Here is a 27,207-nt window from a genome sequence, read left to right on the forward strand (position 1 = left end):
TCTAGCTATGCTGACAGCCAGTCAAGGGTGGTTGAGGTGTGTGAGTGGGACATGAAGATGGACAGAAGCAAAAGAGAACAAGAGGACCACAGTTGCCAGGATGATCATGTGTATGCAAGAGCTCCCGCAACTCATAAAAACAAATGATCACCCTACTGGCTGCTGGATTCTGGGAGCTGTAGCCAAAAAAAGGAAATATTCTTATCTTTATTCTGTTCCCACAGTAGCCTATGAGGAGCCGACAGGAAGCTGCCAGCAGGATTCTGGCATGACATGATCAATTGACTAAATAAATAAATAAATAAAAAGTAATAAAATAGTTCTAAGTGAAACACTACTATTACCACTATTTACTGGAGGAAATGAAAAATTATCAAATAAAGAATAGTTGGCAACTCTTATAAGGGAAACTTGGAGTGAAATTGTGCAGTGCTGGAAAGATGCTCAGGACCTCATTTTTGCAAAGATATATGAATAAAATACGGACAGTGGCACTGATGGAGAAACTGACTAATTGAGTCCGATTATACAGAAGGAAGACTAAACAAGTTAATTTTTGAAGACATGGCACCGTCTGTTGAAATCCGATATTGAGTGAAAAAATAGAGTAAACCAAATGGACAATGGGTTGGACTGTTGGTTTTTCTAAGTGGCATCAGTTAGACATAAAATGCAGTAATGAGACATAGAAGGGATTAATGAAAAGATAAAGAGATAATGTAAACATTGTGTGTATATGAAGGTATAAGAGTTTATGAATAAGAAATTTACTATTATTGTAGTGCAATAGATATCGGTCTGTTGTGCTATTTTGAATGGACTGATGAAAATAAAATTATTTTTTTAAAGGAAGATGCCAGCAGGACATAACAATAGCATCCTTTCTCTTCTGTTGTCCAGTAACTGGTACTGACAACTATCCCTCATCCCTTACTGGAGTTGTGTGAATAGTCATCAGGATGGATAGCCATAAAGATCCTGTTTCTCCATGAATGATCAAATCCCCCTTTAAAGACATCCAGATTGGTGGCAATCACTAGAACTCGTGGTAGCAACTTCCACAGTTTAGCTATGAGCTGTGCAACAAAGCGTTTGCTTTGATCTCCCATCAATCAATGTATTCTATTATACTGTAATGATACTTGCAGTGATATACATATCACTGTAATTGTGTAATTATATTGTAATGATATGTATGAATTATTCTCTTGAACAGTGAAACATGAAGAGAATCAGTGTTGACAGAAAGTGGGGGGGGTGGATAACAGAGATGTTAGAATGGAAACACTGAAAAATGGGAAATAAGTAATTAAAATAAAATAAAAAGCTGAAGGGATCCTCCAACAATTCCCAGGATAATTTAAGAATACCTGAAACAAAGAGCATTTTTCAATCCATAGTTCCTCTCAGGACATGCCTCACTGGCAACTTGAGGGCTGCTTAATTATTGACACCTGCAGTACCTTAGCAACTTGGGTGGGATTTCTTTGAAGCAACAAAGCAACATTACAATTGTCAGAAACTTAAGTGAGTTTTCAATTAGCCAAAGTGGTTCTTTGATACTAGAAAAAATTTTCCCTTATAAACCTCTGACAAGAAAGGTGATAGGAAAAAAAAACAAGGGAGGCAGGAGCTTTCATTTCTGTGACTTATTGTATAAAACTTGTTGGTAACAGCAGACAATTTTGTAAGGTACTGTTTGCGTAGAGGCTCAGAGGCAGCCACTGCCCTCAAGCAGCAGATTTTGCAATACCAGTGTATTATTGCCATCTATCCATGGAATGGATCCGCATGAATGTTATTGTACGCTCATCTCCAAATCATTGCCCATTTCCATGTCCTCGGTTGTGGCACTAGAGTGAGAGGTTGGACTGGAAGCTTCTTTGAAGTGGCATATTTTCTCCCCACTTGTACTCTGCAAGGAGCTGTCCATGGAGTGCTCATGGTGTTGATGATGAAGATGAGGATTGCCAGGTCTAAGAGTATGAGCTGCTGTGCCAGGAAATGGCTGGGCTCCCCTGAATCTCCAGGCTGGGCAAACAAATCTGAGGAGCAGTGGTGGAAGGGAAGGAGCAAGTCTTGTTTATTGTTATGGAGCGGCCATGGTGTTTGGGTACCCAAATCCAACCCTCTACGAATGGCACCAGGGCTCACTGGCTTTCTGTGTCTGTCCAACACGACACATAACATACTTGTTTAGGAGCTCAGACAGGGAACCCACAATGCCTAGCTCACTCCCTCACACATGCATGGAGAAATATTATGTTCCCAATTCCTGTGACATCACAAGGCCCCACACCATGACTTCACAAAGACCCACCCCAGGCATTGGGCCCCAGATATAATGAGGGGATGGGAAAGATAATCCCGTGACAGCCCCTGACAAACAAGACAACACTTCAAAACCATTCTGGAAACATTCTTTTATTTTATTTTTCTGAAAAGAGGCTAAATGGGTATCCTCAGTGCAGACAACGGCCTGGTTCAGCTCCACCAGGACACCTGCCTTCTGATCCCTCGCATCACCCTGGGGAAGAGGAAGCTTCGGGCCCTGCAAGAGAAAGAGAGAGAAAAAGAACTAAGGGGCAAGCTCATCCACTGCCAGGTATATCCAACCGACCAATGTTCTGGCAACTTCATCCCGAAGTTCTGCCTGCCAACATCCACTGGATTCCACCAGGAATATCCACTCTTCCACTCCGCTTCTGAAGCCATCCTCCGCCAGCTCCTGAATGCTTGGGTCACACTCACGCCCTGATGACATCCCCATGGAGTGCCAGCCAGCCCATTCTCTCTCTCTCTCTCTCTCTCTCTCTCTCTCTCTCTCTCTCTCTCTCTCTCTCTCACACACACACACACACACACACACACACACACACACACACACACACACACACACACACACACACACACACACACACACACACACACACACACACCAGCCACCACCCCCGACACATACACACCTTCACTCCACCAGCCTTTGACACACATGCCCGGGCTTCCATCCACCGATATCCACCAAGCTTCTGCCACCTGGTTTCACGAAGCTAACGTCCCCCGGCTTCATCCGCCAACCTCTGCCGGCCTCCGCCTTGCTGCCTCAACTGGCTTCCACAGGGAGATTCCACCAGCTTTTGTCTGCCAACGTCCACTGACTTCCCCCTGGTCCATCTCCGACATCAAACAGCTTCCAGCCAGGGATTTCTGCCAGCCTCGAGCTGCTAACTCACAAGCCCACTTAGCAAGCTCATCTGCTTTCGCGAGAGAACTTGCCATGCACAGAAGGGCTGGGTCCCCTGCAGCCCCTGCCGCTCTCTCTGCCGGACTGCCCTCTGGCCACTGGCCTCCCTTCTGGTCTCCTGCCCTGCCCAACAAGCCCCTTTTATCTGCCAAGCAGAGAGGTGGGGCTCTGTGAGGTGACAAAGACCCAGGAGGATGGGGTTGGGTTCCCAAGGCAGCAGCAGCAGCAGCAGCAGCCTCAGGATTGGCTGAGTCCTGAAGATGATGTGCCTGATTTGTGCAACCAGGATGTACCCCAGCACTTCCACAACCAGCTGCAGCTAGCCATGGCAAGTTACTCATAATTTATGCAAGTGCCAATAGGATGCCAATTAAAATGTCTACAAATAGAAAGTGCTTCTTTTCTGTCTCCCTGTCAGCATTGAGCACATTTCTGCAAAAGTACTGCTGAGAGTTGGGTAGATATCTGTTTCTCTCAGGCAGAACATACAGCAGGGCCCCTGTATCTGCTGGATCAGTATCCACAGTTTCACTTATCCGTAGTCTCAAATTTTTAAAACAATTAAAAGGAATAGGAAAAAAAACTAGAAATAGGTATTTTCACAATATATTTCCCCAAGCTGGCCACTGCAGGGAGCCTCAGTGCATACTAGGTATTGCTATTGTTGAAGGAGACATAGCATGGTCTCTGGCTCCCTTGGTTGACCAGTTCTGGTGATATAGGTGAAAATACATATTCTTGGATTTTGCTCTTTTACCATGCTAGTTATTATTATAGTGTTCTTTATTATCCACAGTTTTCAGCATCTGTTAGGGGCTTGTAACCAGTCCTCCACAGATATGGGGTTCCGATTGTGTTTTCTGATTAAGAAACTGTGTTTTCTAGTTTCAACATCCCTCCCTGTGTCAACATTTGTACATACATAGTGTGTTATGCATACCCGTACAAATTGCTTCCTTACCAAAATGCTGAAATCAAGTCACAGCCAGCTGAACTCACACACCTGCTGACACAAGAAGGGGAATACACTATAAAATTATGCAGAAGATGAATAAAGTGGATAGAGGGAAGCTCTTTTCCCTCTCACACAACACCAGAACCAGGGGACATCCATTCCAATTGAGTGTTGGGAGAGTGAAAACAGACAAAAGAAAGTATTTCTTGACCCTGTGTTTTATTAGTCTGTAGCTCCTTGCCACAGGATGTAGTAATGGCATCTGACCTAGATGTCTTTAAAAGGGGATTGGACAGTTTCTTGGAAGAAAAGTCCATCACAGGTTACAAACCATGATGGGGATATATAATCTCCAGGTTTAAAAGGGAGGTACCTCCAAATACCAACTGCAGGAGACAGGTATCTAGTTGTCTCGTGTGCTGCCAGAGGCATCTGGAGGGGCCACTGTGAGATACAGGGAGCTGCACCAGATGAGATCTTGGCCTGATCCAGCAGGGCTCATCTTCTATGTTCTTATGTTCTTAAGGAGCTGAAATTCCCAAATATTCCCAATATAATATTAAAAATATAAGCGTATTCATTGTTAACACCTCTAGAATAAAACATTAATAATGTTGTACCTCCTGTCATTGCAAAATGTGACAACTGTGATTGTGGAATTTGTAGAATCAAAGCATAAAATAATTGAGTTGGAAGGCGCGTAGAAGGCCATGGGGTCCAACCCCTTGCTCAATGCTGTAATCCAAGTCAAAGCAGATCTGACACAAGGTTGACCAATTTTCTCTTGAATGCCTCCAACATGGGTGCACTCACCACCTGCCAAGGTAACTGGTTCCAATGTCATAGTGCTCTATCACTTAAGAGGTTTTTCTCTATATTCAGCCTAAATCCGGCTTCCTGTAATTTGGGCCTTTTATCATGTGTCCTGCAGTCTGGGATAAGTGAGAACAGATCCTGCCTCTCCTCAGTACAACTGCCTTTCAAGTATTTGAGAGGTACTATCATATCTGCCCTCAGTCCCCTTTTCTCAAGGTTAAACATTTTCAGCTCTTTCAGCATTTCCTCATGGGGCTTGGTTTCCAGTCCCCTGATCATCCTCAGGTGAGTAGAAACCATCATCCTGGACATGACCACAACAGAACTCTTCCAAATGTTGAAAAAGAGAAAACACCTTGCGGCCTGGTGGGAAACGAGTGAGCAGAGTGAAAATCTGAATTAGCCCCAGGATAGACTATATTCAGCCTAAATCTGACTTCCTGTAATTTGGGCCTTTTATCATGTGTCCTGCAGTCTGGGATAAGTGAGAACAGATCCTACCTTAAGTCACCATAGAAAAATACCCGTTCTCCGATCCTGGATTTCGGCACTCCCCTCTGCCGGTGCAGTGGTCCAGCGGAAGGGTGCAATGGTGACCATAACTGGTCTAGCTCAATGAGGGATTGGAGGACCAGTAAGTATTTATTTGTTAATAAATACTTATTTGACCCCTCTGGGCAGGGGGAAACAAGCATTTCACCCTTGCAGTGCAGGAGCAGTTGTTTTTTCTAAGCTAAAACCTCAGCATTTGGGTTTTAAATACAGTATTGGCAGTGTGAAATAGAGAAGTTGATTCTGTGTTGCAGTTTGGGCACTCGAGCTCAAAAACGTTCACCATCACTGGCATAGGTGGTTTATCCCTGATGATGCAGTATCTCCTGCTTGTGCATGTGTCCTTTGAGTCCACGTATCTCAAATGTTAAGACAACCTAAGGGCTCTTCCAGAAGGAGGAACACTTCTCCCTGAAGTACTGGGTTATGCACTGATCTTAATGGAAATTTCCCTTGCATCCAGATAACATTCCTCTTATCTCACTTTGGTCTTTCGCTACCATTATTCTTCCCAAACTCCTTCATTTATTTTTTTTGTACTGCTTTGTACCAGAGTAAAGTTTAGTGCTATGGAGTTTCCAGTGGTGTCCCTAGTTGGGTCTGAAGCTTTCAGCTTCTCTGTTTGCAAAAATCTTTATAGATTAAACCATTCTTTCTAATAAGAATCTTTCCTATTAAGAATCCAGATGAGCGCTATACCACCAAATAAAATGTGATCCTGCCTTTCAGTACTCCTTGCCAACTCTTCCTTGTAAGTACAGTGGTAATTTATTTGTCTGGCAAGCCATCAGTCTCGGAAAAAAACCCCCCAAACCCATCTTGCGAAGCATGGCCACAGAATAAACCGTCTTGCAAGGCACCATAGCGATTGCAAAAACCAATCGTCTTGCGTTTTTTTGTCCCAGTGAGGCATTCGTCTTGTGGGGCACCACTGTAATCAGATGAGGAAGGAAAGGAACTCTCTGTAGAGTTTTCCAAGTTGGCTAATGATTTTACCTTTTTATTGGAGTCTCTTTTTCTGGCTGTATATTTAAAGAAGACACATGCAACCTAGTTCTTGCTTGTCTAAGGAGTGGAGCTTGAGCACTGAGAGGATTCTTCTCTTCCTACTCCTCCTTAGCCAAGAGAAAACAGAAACCACTCGTTTGGAATGTGGTTTCAACAAACATTCAGCCTGTAAAGGAAGAGGGTATTGGAGGGAAGACAGAGAAAGGCAAAAGTATCCAAAGTCGTATTTAGATGAGGAAAACATTACAGAGTTTTGAATTTCTAGCAAAAGTCCTTTTGCTGTGCAGTAGAAGTACTCACAGAAAATAGCTACAAGCTCCCAAGATAGTCTATCCCTTTCTCATTAACTGGCATTTAAAGTCTCAACTCACACTTTTTGTAAGGAGAAAGAATAAACACATTCCTTTACTTACAGCTGTGAACAGATCAACGGCAAATAAACAGACTTCCAAGAGACTAAAGACAAGAGGTAAAAAGAACATTCAGCAGAGAGGTGAGGCTCTCTTAAATTCAGAGGTGGAAAGAAATGATTGGTTAGTGCTGGATAGATTGACAGTCAGCTTAGCCCAGAAAGGCCTCTCCCAGTCATTCAAACCACAGGCCACGTGCAAGATTGCAAATAAAACTCCAATGGAAAAGACAGCCAAGAAGCATCACCAAGCATGAGGAAAGCTGAGCAAAAAAGGCTGCTTGCTTTTGTGAAAAAGATTGAAAAATGAAGCTGTTCTAAATGTTCTCCTTTTTAGACCACTAAATATCTCTTTGATGTTTAATTTTTTAAAAAAGCCATTTACTCTCTCTTTTTACAAAAATGCACAAACTTTCTTTTTTTCTAAGAGGCAGCCCATGCTCCTCCTCCTTTTTCTTGGGTGGGGTCATGCCTGTGCATCAAAGTGGGTGAGTGGGAAACAGTGCCAAGTGCTCCAGCTGTCAAAGCTGCTAGTTATGGCTCTGTACAGCAGTTCTGATATGCTCTCTCTCTCCCCCCCCCCCTTCTTCCCCTTCCTGTGTGAAGTAAGAGGACCAATATAAGCTTGCTTGGGGCTTCTATGACTGGTAGGAATCCCCCCAAATTTGCATGTGCACCTGTGCTCCTTGCATATACAAACACTTGCATGCAGATGGAAAAGAAAAACAGATATCCTTCTTCCCTATGAATATTGCAGTAAAATTGAACCCCGTTCTGGCTGGTGTATATGACACAGACGTAGCTTGCTAGAGCAGGTTTGAAACACCAAATAGCAAAGTTGTGTGCTGTGGTCTTCAGGTTTTGCAATGAATACATCTGACTTGCCAGCTGTAAAATGAATGGAAACTGTACGTGCTCAATGCACTTCATACTCATGAAAACGACATGTTTCAGCAGAGGGCAGCACTCCTACTAATCTTTATTTATTTATCAAATAGATGGTTCAGCTTTAGCAATTAGTCCAATTTCCTTGATTAATGTGATAAACATCTTTTATTGGTGCTCTCAGTTCATCTGAGAGGTGGGCAGGAGGAAATAACTAGTGGCCTATGAAGGGCCTTTACTGTTTCCTTACAGCTGATTAAAAAAAAACATATAATGTGCTCTGTAAGTAATGTTTTATGCTGGCAACAACGTTAATCACTATTCTATGAAATGCAAACAAAAATGTGTTATTTTTGGTATACATCTACTGAAATTAAAAAGCATTTATTCACAGTCACTGAATACTTAAATCAAGCTATTTCTGCAGCACTGGCAAGCTATGTAGAAGCTTTCATATTACCCTTTTGCATGTTTTCTCAGCATAGACCCTGAATGTGGAAGTCATGGATAGAGCAAGGGGTGGGGCGGGCCTGGGGATAAATGGCCCTCTAGATGCTAGGCTGTAACTCACATTGGCACTAGCAAACATAGCCAGTGATGAGAACTGATGGAACCACAACAGCTGTCAAACAGCATCTGCGTGATGTATTCTGTATTCCTGGGATACAGAAAGAGATGTAATTATATGAAGGACTAACCCTGACATCTGAGCATTCAGCCTGGAGGCAGGCGTTGCATCACGGCCTCTCCCAATTTGAAGAGACCCTTGTTCAGCAGGCTGAGGCAAAGAAGAAGTCACAAAAGCAGCAAAATCAGGGAGCTGGACAGGGGACAGATTACATTTGTCTTCAGTGTGGAAGGGATTGTCACTCTTGAATTGGCCTCCTCAGCCACACCAGATGCTGTTCCAAGTCCTCCATACAGAGCACATTACCATAGTCTTTCGAGACTGAAGGATGCCTAATTAACTAACAATTTTGATGTTCAAAGACCAAATCTTGTGCCACTTTAACTCCGCCCGTGTGCAAAGTAAAGTAGACAAAACCAAACACCATTGCCTGGAGATAGTTTTTTTTTAAAAAAAAAATAGAAAGCCAGCATTCTTTGTTGCTGTTGGAACCAATTTAAGTAGGAAAAATAGCCGTATCATCAGTGCATAATCAGGTACATAGAAGGGAACAAATGCTTCATTTAGATGAGCCCATAGATGTGGCCAGGTAGATTGCTATAAAAATGAGCAGCTAATAGTTTTAAAAGGGGAAACGTGAAAAGTTAAGAACACAAATCAAATTCTCATGATTACTTTTGATACATTAGCAGTACTATAATACTTTTTTTTTTTTTTTTGCTAGGGTTGACTTGGAATCAGATGGGGGTGGGTTCTGCTAGATGATGCTGGACTGCAGTTCTTATCAGTTCTAAACAGAATAGCCAATGATGAAGAAACAGGAGTTGCCGTAGAAACTGGACATACCTTCACCCTTTCTGGAAATGATGCATATTTTAAATAGTCTTTATCTGATAGTTTCAATATGGTATTCTGCTTAATTATTGCTTAATATCATTACTTACCATTATCATGTTCCTGCTTTTAGCTGCTTCTGATTTTCAGTCATGCTGTGAGCTACCTTAGATCCCAGGGTTGGGAGAAAAATGGGATATGAATAATTGCAGTTGCCTGTTTCTTGGGAGGAAAGCAATGACAAACCTTGATAGCATCTTAAAAAGCAGAGACATCACCTTGCCAACAAAAGTCTGAATAATCAAAGCTATGGTTTTCCCTGTAGTGATGTACAGAAGTGAGAGCTGGACCATAAAGAAAGCTGACCGCTGAAGAATTGATGCTTTTGAACTGTGGTGCTGGAGGAGGCTCTTGAGAGTCCCCTGGACTGCAAAGAGAACAAACCAATCCATTATAAAGGAAATCAAGCCTGAGTGCTCACTGGAAGGACAGATCCTGAAGCTGAGGCTCCAACTTTGGCCATCTCATGAGAAGAGAAGACACCCTGGAAAAGACCCTGATGTTGGGAAAGTGTGACGGCAAGAGGAGAAGGGGACGACAGAGGATGAGATGGTTGGACAGTGTCATCAAAGCAACCAACATGAATCTGACACAAATCTGGGAGGCAGTGGAAGATAGGAGGGCCTGGCATGCTCTGGTCCATGGGGTCACAAAGAGTCGGACACAAGTAAATGACTAAACAACAACAACAACAAATTTCAAATATGTTTTGCTTATGTGGAAATGTATCCTTTGATATGTTGATTTTGAATTGAAATGGTTAAATAATGCATTATTAAACTCAATGACAGTTTACTCAAAAGCAGACTCCCCCACAAGATTTAAAAGCCATCATTTTTTGATGGAAAGGAGGAACCAGAGGTGAACAAGGCAACCCTATGCATTTCTTATCAGAAGAGAGGTCCATTAAGTTCAATAGGACTTACGTCACAGCTAACATTCTGAAGAATCAGCAAAACAAAGGTACAGGACTCTTTGCTGCATTGTAACTAGAGACATAGCACAGTTAAAACAAAACTCTTATCCTATACTAATACCAGACTCATCTTCTGACTGTGGATACATAGGTAGCAAAAGTGGCTTTATTTATACACAAGAAGAAGGGATCAAAATGCTCCTGGAAACCCCATGGTTTGCAGAACTTAGAAAAATAATTAGGAGAGGAACCCCAAAATAGCCTAGTGCAGACCAATTATTTTGGTGATAGAGGTACAAATCAAAAACCAATGGATGGGTTACCAATGGGTGTATTTTTGAGAAGGACTTGGTGGGATGGAAGGAATATTGAAAAAGAGCACTTCACACTGCAACATTGCACTGCCTTTGATCAAATGGCCAGGGAAAGAGTAGGGTTTTTTTGGGGGGTGAAAAGTACAGTGGTGCCTCACTTGACAATGTTAATTCGTTCCAGCGAAATCGCTGTAGAGCGAAAACATCGTCAAACGAAACAAAAAAATCCATTGAAACGCATTGAAAACCTGTTCAGTGCGTTCCAATGGGCTGAAAACTCACTGTCTAGCGAAGATCCTCCATAGGGGCGGCCATTTTTAGTGCCTGTAAAGTGAGGAATCTGTCCTAGAAAACAGCGGGGGACCATTTTGTACACCCGGTGGCCATTTTGAAACCCGACGATCAGCTGTTTTTAGATCGTCGTAATGCGAAAATCGGTTCCCGAGGCAGGGAACCGATCAGCGTGAAATGGATTTTTCCCATTTAAACCATTGTTTTCCGATCACTTTTGTGATAGCAAAAAACTAATCATCAAGTGATGTCCTCATTAAGCGAGGCAATCATTAAGCGAGGCACCACTGTATTCAGTCTTTTGGGCACTACAATCATGGTTTATTGGCATAAACTCAGGAACAAATCCTGAGAATTTATTTCTGTCTCCTGATTTGATGAGATGCTGTATGCATACATAGAGTTATTATCCAAACAGGGTTCTTTGAAGCACCATGTCACAGTTTAGTATGAGATGGGCACAACTGAAGCTGTGCTTTTTTGTAGGAAGATATCTGGACAGCACCACAGCTGCCACATGTTCCCTCCTCCTGGACAGCTGCCCCCTTCACAAGCCTCCATGTGCCACCCAGGTTGTTCTCTGTCACCGTCTGTCCAGTCCAGGAAGGAGCTCATGCTTCCCTTCCCTGCTTCCTCCAGCAGCCAACCACTCCACAGCTGGGCAGGAAAAAAAACTTCATCCTTCTTCCTCATCTGAGTAGTAATTGACTGAGGTGGGGAAGGTAAGCCTGAGCACCTTCCCAGACTGGGCAGCTAGTGACAAAGGACAACCCAGGCAGTACGTGGACACTTGTGAGTGAAGCAGCTGTCCGGGAGGTGGAGGGAGGGAACATGTGGCAGCTGTGGTGCCACGTGGAAATCTTTGAATCTCTAGACCTATCTAAGGATTTAGGAACCGGTGGACTTTCAGATTTTTTGAACTCAAGTTCCTATCAGCCCTTGCCAGACCAGTCGGTAGTGAGAGATGATGGAAGCACAAATTATTCAACATCCAGAGGGCCACAGATTCTGCACTCTCTTGGGCTCTCTTCCTGATGCACTTTAACCCTGGGCCTTCCCACCCACTGGCTTTTAAATATCAGGGCAGTTTCCCTTTGACGGACCCAACTCTTCTCGCTTGGCACACTATTAAATAATACATTAAATATAACATCACTTTATAACCTCAGGAGACATTCCTTCAGTTAAGATAGTTCTGATTTGTTTATAATTTTAAAAGTTGGAATCATAAAATACTTGAATTGGAAGGGGCCTAGAAAGCCATCAAGTCCAATCCCATGCACAATGCAGGAATACAAATCCAAGCAGATCTGACAGATGGGTGTCTAGTTTGCTCTTGAATGCCTCCAGCATTGGAGCACTCATCATTTGGATGGGTGTGTTTGACATGACTCTTCCCTCCTTGGATTCTGGTAGTTTAAGATGTTTGTAATTTTGACAGATTTCTAGCCCTTCATCTGGCTCACCCGGTTTTGGCAAGTGCTTGGAATAAATCTGCCATTTTCTGTGGAAACAAAAATTATATATGCATGGAGTCCTGGGAAGCTAATTGCTTTAAACATGGTATGCCACTTGTTTGAACAGGGCCTTAGCACTTGAAGATGGGATTACAGCCAAGCATGAAGCAAGGAGACCAAGCTACCTCCGTCTTTGAGATTACCATCCATCTGTTAAAAGTGCAGATGCCATCCATACAGTTACATAACATTTTTCTTTAATCAGTGGAGAACTTTTTCTTAACTTCAGCTGCATGTTCCAGTTCTTTAACAGATGAAAAGCTTAAGTAACACTTCATGTTAAAAAGCAAAGGAATGATTCCCAAGCAGTTCTAAAGTGGATAAATAACTGGGATGCAAACGTTAAGTACCCCTTACTTATGAATAATTGACATAGAGTGCAGGTTGAGTGACTTAGTAGTCAAATGTCCTTAGGAGTGGCATGCTTAATTTTTGTTTTCCTGGTTACTCCTCCTCCTCCTCTTCTTAGAACTGCAGAGTTGGAAGGGACCCTGTGGATCATCTACCAAGTACCCTCTTACTTGGGAGTAAGCTGCACTGAACTCAATGGGTCTTATTTCTAGGTGGACTTGAATAGGAGTCTAATGTCTCTCTTGCAAACTAGTCACACCATTCTGGAGAAGAACTCTTGGTTAATACATTATTCAGCTAGTCACAATGCCATAAATTATGCAAGAGACATAGCAGCTACTACACAAAGACTTTAAAAAAATGTATAGTTCAAAAAATAATGCTGTTCTAGACTTGAACAGCCTAGCTCCTGTTAACTGTTGCCATACTCTCCATTTGGGTGGGACAAACTTACGAGAGCAAAAAATACACTATAGCTAAATGCATTGAAATCAACATGCTTAAGCATACCTAAGTCTGTTGCAGGTGTAGATTGTCAAGATATTGAGGTCCATGAATAGGTTGTTGTTTAGTCGTTGTGTCCGACTCTTCGTGACCCCATGGACCAGAGCACGTCAGGCCCTCCTGTCTTCCACTGCCTCCCAGAGTTTGGTCAAATTCATATTGGTAGCTTCAATGATACTGTCCTACCATCTCGTCCTCTGTCCCCTTGTCCTCTTGCCTTCACACTTTCCCAGCATCAGGGATCAATAGGTTAGATTGCTCATATAAAGTGATTTTTGGTGTAAGAAAATGGAGAAGCCCATCAGTATTACTTATGTGTGTGTGTTCTGTGCAGTCAAGTCAGAACTGATATAGCAATACTAACAGGTCTTTCAAGCTTAGCAAGATATTTAAGGAGCGGTTTTACCAGTCCCAGTCCTCCAGTGAGTTCCATGGTGAAGTGGGGTTTCAAACCGTGTTCTTCAGAGTCATAGTCCATCATTCTATCCACTGCATCTGGGGTCCCCAACCCCTGGGCCATAGACTAGTCCTGGTCCATGGCCTTGGAAGGACTGGGCCACCAGGACAGATGAGTGGTGAGCAGGAAGTTTAGAGCACACTGTGAGCTGGAGGTCGCAGGGAGTGCAACACTTTCCTTCCTTAAGTGGTCCTTTTGCACTGGCAGCTCCTGAGCAATGAACACAGCTGCTGAGGTAAGCCACCTCATTTGTCTGGGTCTTCCCTGCCTGCTGGTGCAACCCAGATGGAAGGGATATAAAATATCAGAATTATACTTATGCCAATAAAGTACAGTATATTGTACAGGTGGAAGTCTACTATGTCTTGTGTCGCTTCCAAGATTAAGGTAATGCTGATTTTTAAAGACTTCTTTGATAATCAGTGGGCTCTGCTAGTGGAATTGCTTCCATCAGCGGAACCCTGGCCCCTCAATCTCTACATGCACCCCTATAATCAGATCCAGAGAGTTGGGAAATCCTCTAGAGTGAGTTTATGGCTGACACTGAGGGCTGCAGGGTGGAAGGAGGAACATTTCATTGCATTAGCCCCCTGGCATGAGTGTCATCTTGGGTAGAGGCTCGTAACATTGTACAGGAGGCAGCAACAAAAACCATTCCAAAGAAAAGGAAATGCAAGAAAGCAAAGTGGCTGTCCAACAAGGCCTTAGAAATAGCAGAGAGGAGAAGGGAAACAAAATGCAAGGGAGATAGGGAAAGTTACAGAAAACTGAATGCAGACTTCCAAAGAATAGCAAGGAGAGACAAATGAACAATGCAAAGAACTAGAGGAAAATAACAGAAAAGGAAAAATGTTCAGGAAAATTGGAGATATTAGAGGAATCTTTTGTGCAAAGATGGACATGATAAAGGACAAAAATGGAAGGGACATAACAAAAGCAGAAGACATCAAGAAGAGGTGGCAAGAATACACAGAGGAATTATATCAGACAGATTTAGATATCCTGGACAACCCAGACAATGTAGTTGCTGACCTTGAGCCAGACATCCTGGAGAGTGAAGTCAAGTGGGCCTTAGAAAGCCTGGCTAACAACAAGGTGGTGATGGCATTCCAGTTGAACTATTTAAAATCTTGAAAGATGATGCTGTTAAAGTGCTACATTCAATATGCCAGCAAGTTTGGAAAACTCAACAGTGGCCAGAGGATTAGCAGTCTACATCTCAATCCCAAAGAAGGGCAGTGCCAAAGAATGCTCCAACTACCGTACAATTGCACTCATTTCACATGCTAGTAAGGTTATGCTCAAAACCCTCCAAGGTAGGCTTCAGCAGTATGTGGACCGAGAACTCCCAGAAGTACAAGCTGGATTCCGAAGGGGCAGAGGAACTAAAGACCAAATTGCTAACATGCGCTGGCTTATGGAGAAAGCCAGAGAGATCCAGAAAATTATCTACTTCTGCTTCATTGACTATGCAAAAGCCTTTGACTCTGTGGACCACAGCAAACTATGGCAAGTCCTTAAAGAAATGGGAGTGCCTGACCACCTTATCTATCTACTGAGAAACCTATATGTGGGACAGGAAGCAACAGTTAGAACTGGATATGGAACAAGTGATTGGTTCAAAATTGGGAAAGGAGTACGACAAGGCTGTATATTGTCCCCCGGCTTATTTAACTTATATGCAGAATACATCATGTGGAAGGCTGGACTGGAGGAATCCCAAGCCGGAATTAAGATTGCTGGAAGAAATATCAACAACCTCCGATATGCAGATGATACCACTCTGATGGCAGAAAGTGAGAAGGAACTAAAGAACCTTGTAATGAGGGTGAAAGAGGAGAGTGCAAAAAACGGTCTGAAACTCAACATCAAAAAACAAACAAACTAAGATCATAGCCACTGGTCCCATCACCTCCTGGGAAATAGAAGGGGAAGATATGGAGGCAGTGACAGATTTTACTTTCTTGGGCTCCATGATCACTGCAGCCACAAAATTAAAAGACGCCTGCTTCTTGGGAGGAAAGCAATGACAAACCTTGATAGCATCCTAAAAAGCAGAGACATCACCTTGCCAACAAAAGTCCGAATAGTCAAAGCTATGGTTTTTCCTGTAGTGATGTATGGAAGTGAGAGCTGGACCATAAAGAAAGCTGACCGCCGAAGAACTGATGCCTTTGAATTGTGGTGCTGGAGGAGGCTCTTGAGAGTCCCCTGGACTGCAAGGAGAACAAACCTATCCATACTAAAGGGTATCAACCCTGAGTGCTCACTGGAAGGACAAATCCTGAAGCTGAGGCTCCAATACTTTGGCCATCTCATGAGAAGAGAAGACTCCTTGGAAAAGACCTTGATGTTGGGAAAGTGTGAAGGGAAGAGGAGAAGGGGACGACAGAGGATGAGATGGTTAGACAGTGTCACCGAAGCAACCAACATGAATCTGACCCAATGCCGGGAGGCAGTGGAAGATAGGAGGGCCTGGCGTGCTCTGGTCCATGGGGTCACGAAGAGTCGGACACGACTAAATGACTAAATGACGACAATGAGTGTCATCTTAGTTTTAGACTAATACCTGGAATCCTTTGTGACTGCCTCATCTGGATTTAATTACTGAAGTAGAATCCCGGCAAACTCAATGGGATAGTTACAAGCAAATGGTATAACTTACATTGTTTCATATATTTTGAGATGAACATGAAGGATGTGTAAAATACATATCTGTCTGAATATACTCAAAGCAGTAGAAGAAAAATACATTCTAGATGTGATGAAGTAGTTTTAGCACCTCTGGATTTCAATAGGAGGGATCTTATGTTCAAATATTTTTCATTCAAACTAAGGGATATGAAAATGTTCCACTCTGCCCTGATCATGCCTATCATCATCATTACTTTTGCTACTGTAATATTTCCTTATCTGTACAAGAGAAGAATTAGGCCACAATCGTATACATACAATTGTCTAAATTAGGCAATGTCTAAATCCCACTAAATGGGTATATATCTGAGTTAGACATGGGGTATTCGTATTCATATATTAATACGAACATCAGGTGCAAATAATGAGGTTCCTGCTCCCAGGTGCCAGACTGACCACTCACAATTCTGCCGCTGCTGTCGGCTCCTTGGAGTCTTTCTATCACTCTGTTGCTTGCAATAGATTAGCCAGTCCTGGCAGAAGGCGGGATGATGAGCCTCTCTGCCGGGCTGCAGAGTGGCTAATCCATCATGAGCAACGGAGAGATAGGAAGGCTCAGTGGAGCTCGCGGCAGCGGTGGAATAATGAGTAGACCATCCGGCCCCATGGAGCCGGACCTTTGTTATCACCACCTGTAGGGCGGATATTCGTATTTGTATATGAATACGAATACCCCCATTTCTAATCTGAGTCACACTTCTAAAACATTTTCATAATTGATATGAACAACACCTTTTACAACTCCCAGATATCCTGGCCAGCACAGCTGGGAGATTTAGTTCAAGGGCATCTGGGGACCCAAGAGTGGGAACCACTACCCTAAAGGGTCACTTGTCACTAGAGGTGTGTTCTTCCATGTTTTTGGACTGAAATGCCCAGAACTCTTCAAGAAATCTACCTGTATCACTCGATCTAGTCAGGAGGTGCAACTGAGGAGACTAACGCCGGGAGAGGCCTGGAAGAAAAAAACAAGAAACTGGGCCTTTTCGGCAGTCACTCCTTGATTATGGAGTAATCAACCTTCGGAGATCCATATGGCCCCTTTGCTGGGTATTTTTATAAACCAATTTAAAAAACTGGCTATTCAGGCAGGCCTTTCTTCCAGGCACTATTTGATCTATCTTCTTTATTTTTTCCATCTTGAATGAGTTCTATTCTTGATACTGATGTTATTTTAATTATTTATTTTGTATGATGTACACCACCCAGAGTAGTCGAATGACTAGATGGGCAGGATATAAATAAATAAATAAATAACTAAATAACTAACTAAATAAATAAATCTGCATGCTTGTAAATTTCATTCCCATAGAGGAAGGCTTTTAAATTATCTACATGCACCATCAGCTTCTCTGGCCTTTGCTTCCAGGTGCTGATTGAAAATAAAATAAAATAAAATATTATTTAATAATAATAATAATAATAATAATAATAATAATAATAATAATAATAATAATAATAATAATAATAATAATAATAATAATAATAATAATAAAAAATAAAAGCTGCTGCACTTCCTCTTTGGAGTCATAGTCTTGCTGCCCATTAGGCTTGGAAGAGGGCACCTTCCAAAGAACTAAGACTCCCAGGAAGCACTGCAGCAATGTTCTCCCTTCTTTTTACAAATCAACAATAAGACACAAAGTGGTGGAAGACAATGAGACAGGTAAATAACTTGAAAGCCCTTGTCCACAGTTGGGGAGAAACTGATACATGTGCAGATTTGGGTTTGTAAGCTGTAGTTCATGGAAGACTTGTTACACTTACTGGTGCAAGAGTAAAATTGAAGGAAACACATTTCTTCCTAAAAATCCTAAATGTATAAGCAAGTTTCGACAAGTTTAAAAGGACTACGTCTAGGAAAATGTGTATAGGACTGAAGCTCAGGCATACATCCTAAGCAATGAAGTTCATCACTTAGGTTTTGGTGAGAAAAAATTATAACAGTTCTCAGCTTCCCTTGTGAAATGCCTTTTTCATTTATTTCAAGACAGATTTATAAATGAGAAAAAGCTGATCCTAGAGATCACTCTGCACAGAAATAGTTAATGAGAAATGGGAGACACAGTAATGAATGGCACAATTGAGAACTGCTATTGCTTGCCAATAATTTTGCATTTTCATAATCAATGATTTTGGTTTGCTTCAAATATTGCAGATTAGAAAAAGAAGAAAACTTAAGCAGGAGTTTTTAAAAAGGCTTATTGTGGAATATAATCTACTCCCCAAGCTGTAAAATAACATTGTTCACATTTTAATTGATAATGCCATTTATACAGAAATCCTATAATTTAAGGTCATGTCATATGTTCTACTGAATATAACATTTTGCTGTTGTTGTACTGTATAATCGCAGAACATCAATAACTTAAATGACACAGATATAAACCTTCCCTTCCCCAATTTTTCACAGTCATGATTAAGCCCCAGAGAACTTTTCAATTTTGCCCTCCCTCCTTAAAAACACTATTTGTATAATACAGAATGGAGCAGTTTTACTGCACATAGTGAAACACTTAAGCCCTTGTTATGTCTAACAGGATACAACATCAGCTCTGTGCCATGAATGACAGAACAGCACAGTTGAAGCTAAAATAAGGAAAACAAAATACTGTGGATTATACAGTATCAGAATAAAGTATGAAAGCTGACAACGTTTTGCATTAGCTGGAACAAAAACGATTCGGCTCCCCCGATCTGTATTCTGGACAACTCACATAATATGTGTTATGTGTGTAGTTATAGGCATGTATGATTTCTATTTAGAACAGCAGTTTTTAATTGGTTCTTCTAAACGGTTAAAACTATCAAACTGATACAATTGAGAATACTATGTTAACACAGTTATAACATCAAGTTTACATACTTGTTTCTTTGAAGTACTAGGAACGCTTACGTATTTTATTTGGCTTTGTAAGGACTGAAATCTTACAGATAATACAATCTACTTTTCCATGTAGAAAATATGGCTCTTTTCAGCTAATTCTCTGAGGTTCAGAGTTAGATTACTTTGTCCTTATATCTGCAGCTGACTGAAGAACCAGGTGTCTTTTTAAGTGATTGAGATGCTACAGTATATTTTTCTACAGATTCCATTTTTAAAGTAAGAATGATTCTCTCTGGACATTAGAGTTAATTTACTGCAGCACACTTACTTCATTCAGGCTTTCCCCTATTTAAAACTTCCAGTATGATGATGCTTTCTATTGTAGTATCTCCAAGTGACCAGAGGAGGGCACTTTAAACATCTTTGCATTGCTTGTGAAGCAAACGCAGAAGCACAGTGTTACCTAAAGTCACATAAAGTCCTGCAGAATGCTATTAAGGTTGCAAATATCTATTCTTTGAAGTTCATAAAAATATAAAATATGTTCCACACCCTAGGGGAGTTTCCCCCACTAAAGTTCCTATCTGAAACTAAAAACACTTCTCTAAAGATACTTAGATTTTTTAAAAAGAAAAATCTTTGCACCTTTCAGTCAAATTGCACTTAATGCTGTAACTTCAGAGATGTGCTGAGCTTAGGGTAGCTGCTATTTTCTTTTGCCTATGATGGCTCATGAGTTGTGTACTCCTGCAAACCACTGCAAACCATCTCTGCTTGGCTTATGTGGTAGGATTAAAAGAACCATAAGCCACAAGACCTCTCAGTGACTTGCTGGTAAGAAGCTGGAAACAAAAATGACCACAGGCAGAAGGAAAGGGACACTATCCATAAGCGCAACACTCCTACGTACCAGCTTTTCTTCCAAAGATCAGCCTTATCAGAACAGCTGCAGTTCACAAGATGGCTTTTGGAAGGATCCTGTTGGGTTGTATGAACAGGAAAATATGTTTATTCTGTATTCTTTCAGCTGCTTAGAGCGTTTGCTTGAGCTGGAGCTTCAAGGTTCTGAAACGGTCTTTGGACAAATGTTGCTGATGGTATTTTCCAGCTAAGCAAACTCCACCACAACCATACCTTAGGACATCCTGTGCCTTAGAAAACAGTATGCTAGTTGTGGCCTCGAGAAAGACAGAGATATCCAGATTTTGTCATCAGAATAATATAGAACCCGTACAGCACTCTTCTGATCCATCCTCTCCCTTGCTCTCCTTTATCATTAGCCCCAAACAAATGTAAGACTCATTGACTGGACATTAAACTGTTCTAACTGTTTGCTGTTTTACTCGAAAACTCAGACCAAATTTTCTCTGATATGCATCTTAAAAGTTATTTGGATCTCATATAAATTCTCTCATACCAGATCTTTAGCTTGTGCAAAACATCTTCTCACAGCATGGTATACAGTAGTACCATAACCAAAGCCAAGCCACCCTGTCAACAAAATCTTCTGAACCGATCACTTCAGTGGAGTTTCAGTGACTCTCTATAACAGGCACTCAAAATCAACCTTTTAACTTTCACATCTGGGCTTCTGCATGTACAAACCACTGAAGGGAAAAGCATTTAACTTTGCAAAACCACGGGTTGCATTTAGGGAGGGGGCCACAGTTTGGCAGAAGGTCAGATGTTTTAGATGCACAAGGTCCCAGGTTCTAATCCCCAGACTCTCCATCTTAAAAAAGAAACTTAGGCTGTAGGGCATTTGCCCGAGACCTTGGAGATCTGCTGCTAGTCAGAGTAGAAAATACAGGACTAGTTGCTCTGACGGTACAAGGCAGCTTCAAATGTCCAGACAACACAGACTGTGTTTCCTCTGCTTATATTTTGTTCAAGTTTTGCATTTTAAAAACAAAAGTTAGAAAGGATATATAAATAATTATTTTTAATAAAAGTCATCTATGCTCAGGGAAACAATAATTCTAATTTTTTTTTATTTCTGCAAAATCATTATCTTCTTTTGCTGTTTTTTTTAAAATGTGTGTTTGTTTTAAGAGCAGATAGACGCAAGAAGGAAGATGTCTTACAGCAGCCATTTGAGATCATTCAGTGAGCCCTCACCATGACAGGATCATAAACTTACTGGTTTGAACAAACCTAGCTGTCTCTTAGCTGCTGAGTTTTAGTTGCACCATACATTTGTTTTTAAAAAAGTTTCCTTGTGCCGTTTTTTTTTCTCCTTTGTGTTTGTTGTTTTGTAGATGACCTGAGCGGCGGCTTCCATCTTGGATTTTCTTGCTTTTACTCATCCTTCCGTGCTTTTCTGGTCTTTCCAATGTATGCTTCGAAAAAGAAGTGGCAGAAGAGCACAAAATAGCTGAGGTACATGAGGGAACTCCAGACAATGTTTGAAACATGGGAATGGCACTGGCCTTGTTGCATCCAGGCAAAGACCAGGTAGTTGACGATGCAGCCCATGAACATCTGCGTGATCTGCGACAAAGTGATAAACATGGCAAACTTGCGCGAGACTCTGAATCCGGCAGCCCGCAAGGCATAGTACGTGTACATGACTGCATGCACTCCATAGTTCATGGTCATAAACCAGCCACCACCAGCTACCATGTCCTTGTAAGAGTACCAGGAATAAAGCAGCACAGTAATGTGGTGGTACCAGTGGAGGAAGATAAGCTTCTGCTTCCTAAGAATAATAAATATTGTATCTCCTAGGATGGGGAAAATGAGAAAAACAATATTAGAATGTAAACACACCAGTACATTACAAAACAAACAATATGATGCTTTATGATTACACTATGGTGTCATAAAGAGTGAAATATATACACACACAACATGTCTTTGACTCTCACTTATGATACAGATTGCTCTCTGAACAACTTACCCCTTGTGAAAAGTGTAAGTGTAAAAGAGATAATTCAGCCTCCTCGTGGGACTGAATCATCTCAGCTTTCAAAGTGACAGGTGCTTAATTCAAACTGCCCTCCACATGTAAGCACATAACACAAATTTAAATGTATTTAACAGCATTCTAGCTGATTCCATGACACTCCATCTCTATGAATCCTATAAATCTAGTGTACTTCGGAGTTTGTAAATTGTGATGTAAACAGAAATTTTAACATACACACACAAAAAATCTTTTACAGGGGCTTCATACTATGCCAAAAGTGAAACTGTAATCTAAACAAGCAGTAAGGTCCCTGGCTTCATCAACAGTAACAGAAATCCTATGTCACATTTTCATATGCAACTGCAAACTAATTCAACTATATATTGGTAAGTTTTCATGTTTAAATAGCAGGAAGTCAAAGACACTTGACACAAAAAAACAACAACCGTGAAATAATATTCTTTCTTCCTGATTGGGTTGAACATCAGAAATTCACTGAAAATAAAAAAATGAGCTCTGTCATATCTCTATTTCCTGCTTCCATTTAGAAGCATTTGAACAAGCCTGAGGATAAACAAACATATTCGTGCAGAGTGGCACCAAAACTGATGGGTTTGCTGTTTATACCTTTTCTAAAATTGCTTGGGAAGAAACTTTATAAAATACTTGAAGGAGGACATGGTTTATGCTGCAGTGAAAGTATATGCCTATTTTAGAGCTTAGTTATGTGAGTAATTTTTAGGGCTTGCTTCTATCTAAGTATTCAGACAATGTTGTCACAAACCAGAATTAGGGTTAGAAAAACCAACCTCCAGAAGAACCTAGTATTGCCATGTTTGCTTTCCTTTTCTGTGGGGTAAAGAAAAAGATTGCTAAGAATTCTCTCCTGCTTACATGAAAACAAGCATTATTTGGAGCAGCTATTTAGTTTGTCATTCGCCTGGGGCAAGCAAACATTATTTCCAGGTGAGTACCTTGCCAAACCTATAGAGCAAGTCACTCTGTGATAAGGGCTTATGTGTAGGCTGATATTTTTTTAAACAGAACTGAATTATGTTACCATTTACATGACATTTCACAGAAAGGGCAAGTACTAAAAATGGCATGAAATTCTGCTAAAACTCATGCAAGTACGCTTCATCAATTCCAATTAAATTTGCAGTGACCTCTAAGTAAACAGGTATAAGAGAGCCTTTTACCAAGTTGCAATGAAGGTAATCATCATCTTAGAAAGTAATCATCACCATCTTAGAATTGCAGAGCTGGAAGAAACCTTATGGATCATCAAGTCCAGCCCATGCCAGGGATCCCCAGTGGGAAATCAAACTCCCAACCTCTGGTTCCGCAGCCGGATGCCTAAACTGCTGAGCTATCCAGCAGTCCTAATGTAGCACAACACACATCCAGTCACTGGCAACTCATAGACTCTGGAATGTTCTGGACATGGTGGAAACTCTACCACAGATACACGCCCAATCATAATTCTAAGGAGGCATGGGGGAAGATAAATGTTTTCCCTACCACTGGATAAGAATGTTCTAGACTATTTGCCACATGGTAATATTAACACCATGGTATGTCATAAATTCATAAAACCCGTCATATCTGAGGTTCAACAGTTATTTACCATTCTGAAATGAAACTGATGGAAAAGTTTTAGTGTCTACATTTATTCAGAACAGTTCTAAAACATTTTAAAATCACAAATATGGATCTGTCTCACATATCACAATTCTTACGTGTCATAATAAAAAACAAGAGTTTCGCAATCATAAGGAGCTGAGTAATTTGAATATGTTTTATAAATACATTCTATTTCCTGGACAATATGTTGATGTTTTATTTGTTTTGTTTGCTGTCAGGTAAGATTTAAATGAACTTATGCCTGGCCCCTGACAAGACTGTGTTTGTTGGTTATGTGATTTCATTGGAATCCCTATAGAATAAATAGCAATGTGCCATAGCTATGGGAGGTAGCTGTTGCAGCACCAAAGGGTTAAGCTGTTTTGGCTGTATTGACAATTCACTGGGTTAGTGAAGAGTCTTGTTTTTGGTGATGAAACAAAACTTTCTAACACAAAGTTGTAACTGGAACATAGCAGAAGGAACAGCTAGAATATTTCCATGTCTGTATATAATCTAAATCAAAACTGCATAGGCTAAGTAAAATATTCTCTCAAGGGTATGGGTTGCCATCTTGCTTGTCAATGTTTTACCACCTACACAACTGAGAAATATCCTTTGAGACCACAAATGTAAGAAAGGTAGAGATGGTTGGCTGATTAATGTATTGATTGAAGGCAAAATGTAAAAAAAGCATTTCTGATCACAAAGCAGAAATCCTTTTTGCAACCTTACTCTGTTTTTTGTTCCAGATGCACCACATGAATTTTAAAAAAAGAAAGAGAAACGGGTGGGGGAAAGAGAGAGAGAGAGAGAGAGAGAGAGAGAGGCACTCACCTAGTTCTGGTGCTTTGCTTAGCACAAATGCATAAGCCCAAAATTTGCTGACAGGTCCATTGTAAAAACTCTGGTCGCAAACTGACTGCTTCAGACCTTTGGTCATCAAAATGTACACCATATAAGCACCCGTTCGAACAGCACCAAATATACTTCAAGAAGAGAAAATATAAAAAAGGAGTGAAGTACCATCAGAAAAAATAAAAAAAGCAAAATTCACAGAAGGTTATTAGCAAAGATAGTCAGGATTTTAAAATTTTTTTGGCCTTTTCCGATTCTATTTTAAACTTCGGCTTAGAGAAGCAATTGTTTTCAAGAAAATTAACGCTACAGACAGATGCAAGAATCTTGTACATTTTAATACCCATCTCAAGAAAGGAAAATCTCTTATTGTTTATTAGTAAAGGAAGAAGAAAATGCACTCTTCAGTTTTGTGTTTAAAGCTGGCCATTTAGTACTGAAGTAGACAGTATGGTGTGAGTACTATGGTATATATGAAGTAACCTGTAAGTAGTGAAGAGTTCATATTTGGTGGAACAGCTATTTGCCTCCTAGCACAGTGTGGGAATAAGAAGGCCTCTTGTAGCTATTAAGATGGCTTAGTTGATTTCTATAAGGCATATCCCTAAATAAGTGCCACATGAAGTAAACAAAATGGTGTTCCTTGATAGCAAATTATGTCTCTCCTTCATGGAACCCAAAAACCACATTAGAACATTAGAGAATTTGTAGAAATTTGACATGCAAGGCCTGGCTTCAAAACCTTGCTTCACCACAACACTCCCTTCCTCAGATCACTGATTCACATGACTGATTTGGGATTTTGGCTTGGTCTACCCATACTCTCAACATGTAGTAGTTATGAGACCAAAAAACAAGATTGCCTTTCTCTCCCTTTTATGGGAACACTGGAATGAAAATGAATTAGTCAATAAACTAAACAACTATGGATACAAGAGGTAAGACTTGCTGCTACACAGATGATTCCAGCTTTATAAACATTCACTTGGTAATAAGTTCCACTGAACTCAATTGACCTCACTTCTGAGTATATAATGGCTGGAATCCTCTTGCAAGTTGCACTAGAATAGGCCCATTGAATCAGTGAGAATTTGGTGAGCCAACATATATTCCATTTATTCAATAAACTCAGAAAAAAGCCCTCCCTAGTCTGCAAAAATCTGAAAATACACAATGGAGTAAGAACTCCATAATATGCCTTTTTAAATGCTCAAAAAGAATTCTACCATGAGACTGTAGGTATTCTTAATACCTTGGAATAGCCACCCAGAGTAGACTTTGGTCTAGATGGGCAGGGTATGTATGTATGTATGTATGTATGTATGTATGTATGTATGTATGTATGTATGTATGTATGTATGTATGTATGTATGTATGTATGTATGTATGTATGTATGTATGAATGAATGAATAAATAAATAAATAAATAAATAAATAAATAAATGCATCTCTTAGACTCCAAAAGCAAGTGCTTTTTAAATAAATGGGCCTAAGATTGCTTCAGAGTTATAAAGTTAGGTTTCCTTTCTTGTACTCCGCAATAATAAACACAGAGACATCTTGGGTGGTCAATTTTATGGGATACATATCTGTCAATGTGAAATGTTATCTAGAATTTCTTGCATATTTCATAGGGATGAGAAGAAGCTTATTTGTTTCTTGGGTAGAAAGGGTACTCAAGAGTTTTATTCTGAACTGCTGCCAAAACAGAGCAGATAAATACTTGCAGACTTATGCTAGAAATCCTGTGTAAGCACTTCTAATATCCAGGAGTTGTCAAAATTGATGTGTTCATAAGGGACACCAATGGAATTAAGCATGATCAGGCTATAGTAAACTACTTTGCAGCATAGCAAATCTGTATAAGATCCTTAATAACTTTTAAAACTGATTAAAATTAAACTTAGGGAGGGCACTTCATTTGAACATTGAGAGATTTTTGTGCGTGCTTTCTTTTACATCTGCTTCCTTCTTCATCCCAGAGGCTGAGCTGAAAACCACCATTATTTTAAAAGAACATGTGCCAAAAATTGACAATATCCCACACAATTTCATTTAGCTTTCAGGTAGACTGAGGTAGAAATCCTTATTTTTATCAGTGGTCCTTTCTGGGGTGGGGGTTTCATCCCATTATTGTGGGATGAGATGCCCCTGTTTGGATCACGGGCAGTCAGTACTTATATCTCTTCTGTTTTGGATAACTAAAAATGTATACAGAATGGCTTCAAAACAAGATGGAAAGAAAGGAGTGTCTCTGTGAAGCCTCCAACTGTTTAGCTGCTGGAAATAGTGCCCTTGCCTCAGACCTTCAATGGTGTATGGAATTACTGGATTGGAGCATTCTGTTCAGCTCAGAAAAACTGCTCCATGTATGTGGTATAATAAAGGGATGCAAGGCTAGCAACTGCCTCTGACAGCAGATGGTGGATACATCTCTGACAATTGAAGTTTGTCTCTTACATGACCTTTCCTGCACCTCCTTAACTAGCCTGCTGCCCCTTGGTGATCAGGAGGACACTGCCCCATCACCAGTGTTTAATAAAACTCAACTACCAG

The 27,207-nt window shown here is 40.8% G+C and overlaps 1 protein-coding gene and 1 long non-coding RNA gene across 4 annotated transcripts in view; both read right to left on the bottom strand.

Annotated features, from left to right (window-relative positions):
- Positions 1-2,408: 2,408 nt before the first annotated feature.
- On the bottom strand, positions 2,409-7,055 carry LOC110087279 (uncharacterized). 3 transcript variants are annotated; one of them, XR_013536860.1, is made up of 3 exons: positions 6,989-7,055; positions 4,206-4,247; positions 2,409-2,551 (listed from the first exon to the last, which is right to left on the bottom strand). It is a non-coding gene; the product is annotated as an uncharacterized LOC110087279 (long non-coding RNA). The 3 variants fall into 3 exon arrangements; XR_013536859.1 differs by having other exon boundaries at positions 4,206-4,250; positions 6,989-7,051; XR_012087770.2 differs by lacking the exon at positions 6,989-7,055 and adding an exon at positions 6,564-6,699.
- Positions 7,056-18,390: 11,335 nt separating this feature from the next.
- The window catches only part of ELOVL6 (ELOVL fatty acid elongase 6), a 92,097-nt gene continuing 83,280 nt past the window's right edge, over positions 18,391-27,207 (bottom strand). Inside the window, exons 3-4 of the mRNA XM_020808851.3 lie at positions 24,631-24,782; positions 18,391-21,985 (exon numbers count right to left, since the gene is read on the bottom strand). Coding sequence (XP_020664510.1) covers positions 21,561-21,985; positions 24,631-24,782 — 577 coding nt within the window. The 3' untranslated portion in view covers positions 18,391-21,560. The remainder of the gene's footprint in view (positions 21,986-24,630; positions 24,783-27,207) is intronic.

Source organism: Pogona vitticeps, chromosome 5 (genome assembly GCF_051106095.1).
Source record: "Pogona vitticeps strain Pit_001003342236 chromosome 5, PviZW2.1, whole genome shotgun sequence".
Lineage (NCBI taxonomy): Eukaryota > Metazoa > Chordata > Lepidosauria > Squamata > Agamidae > Pogona > Pogona vitticeps.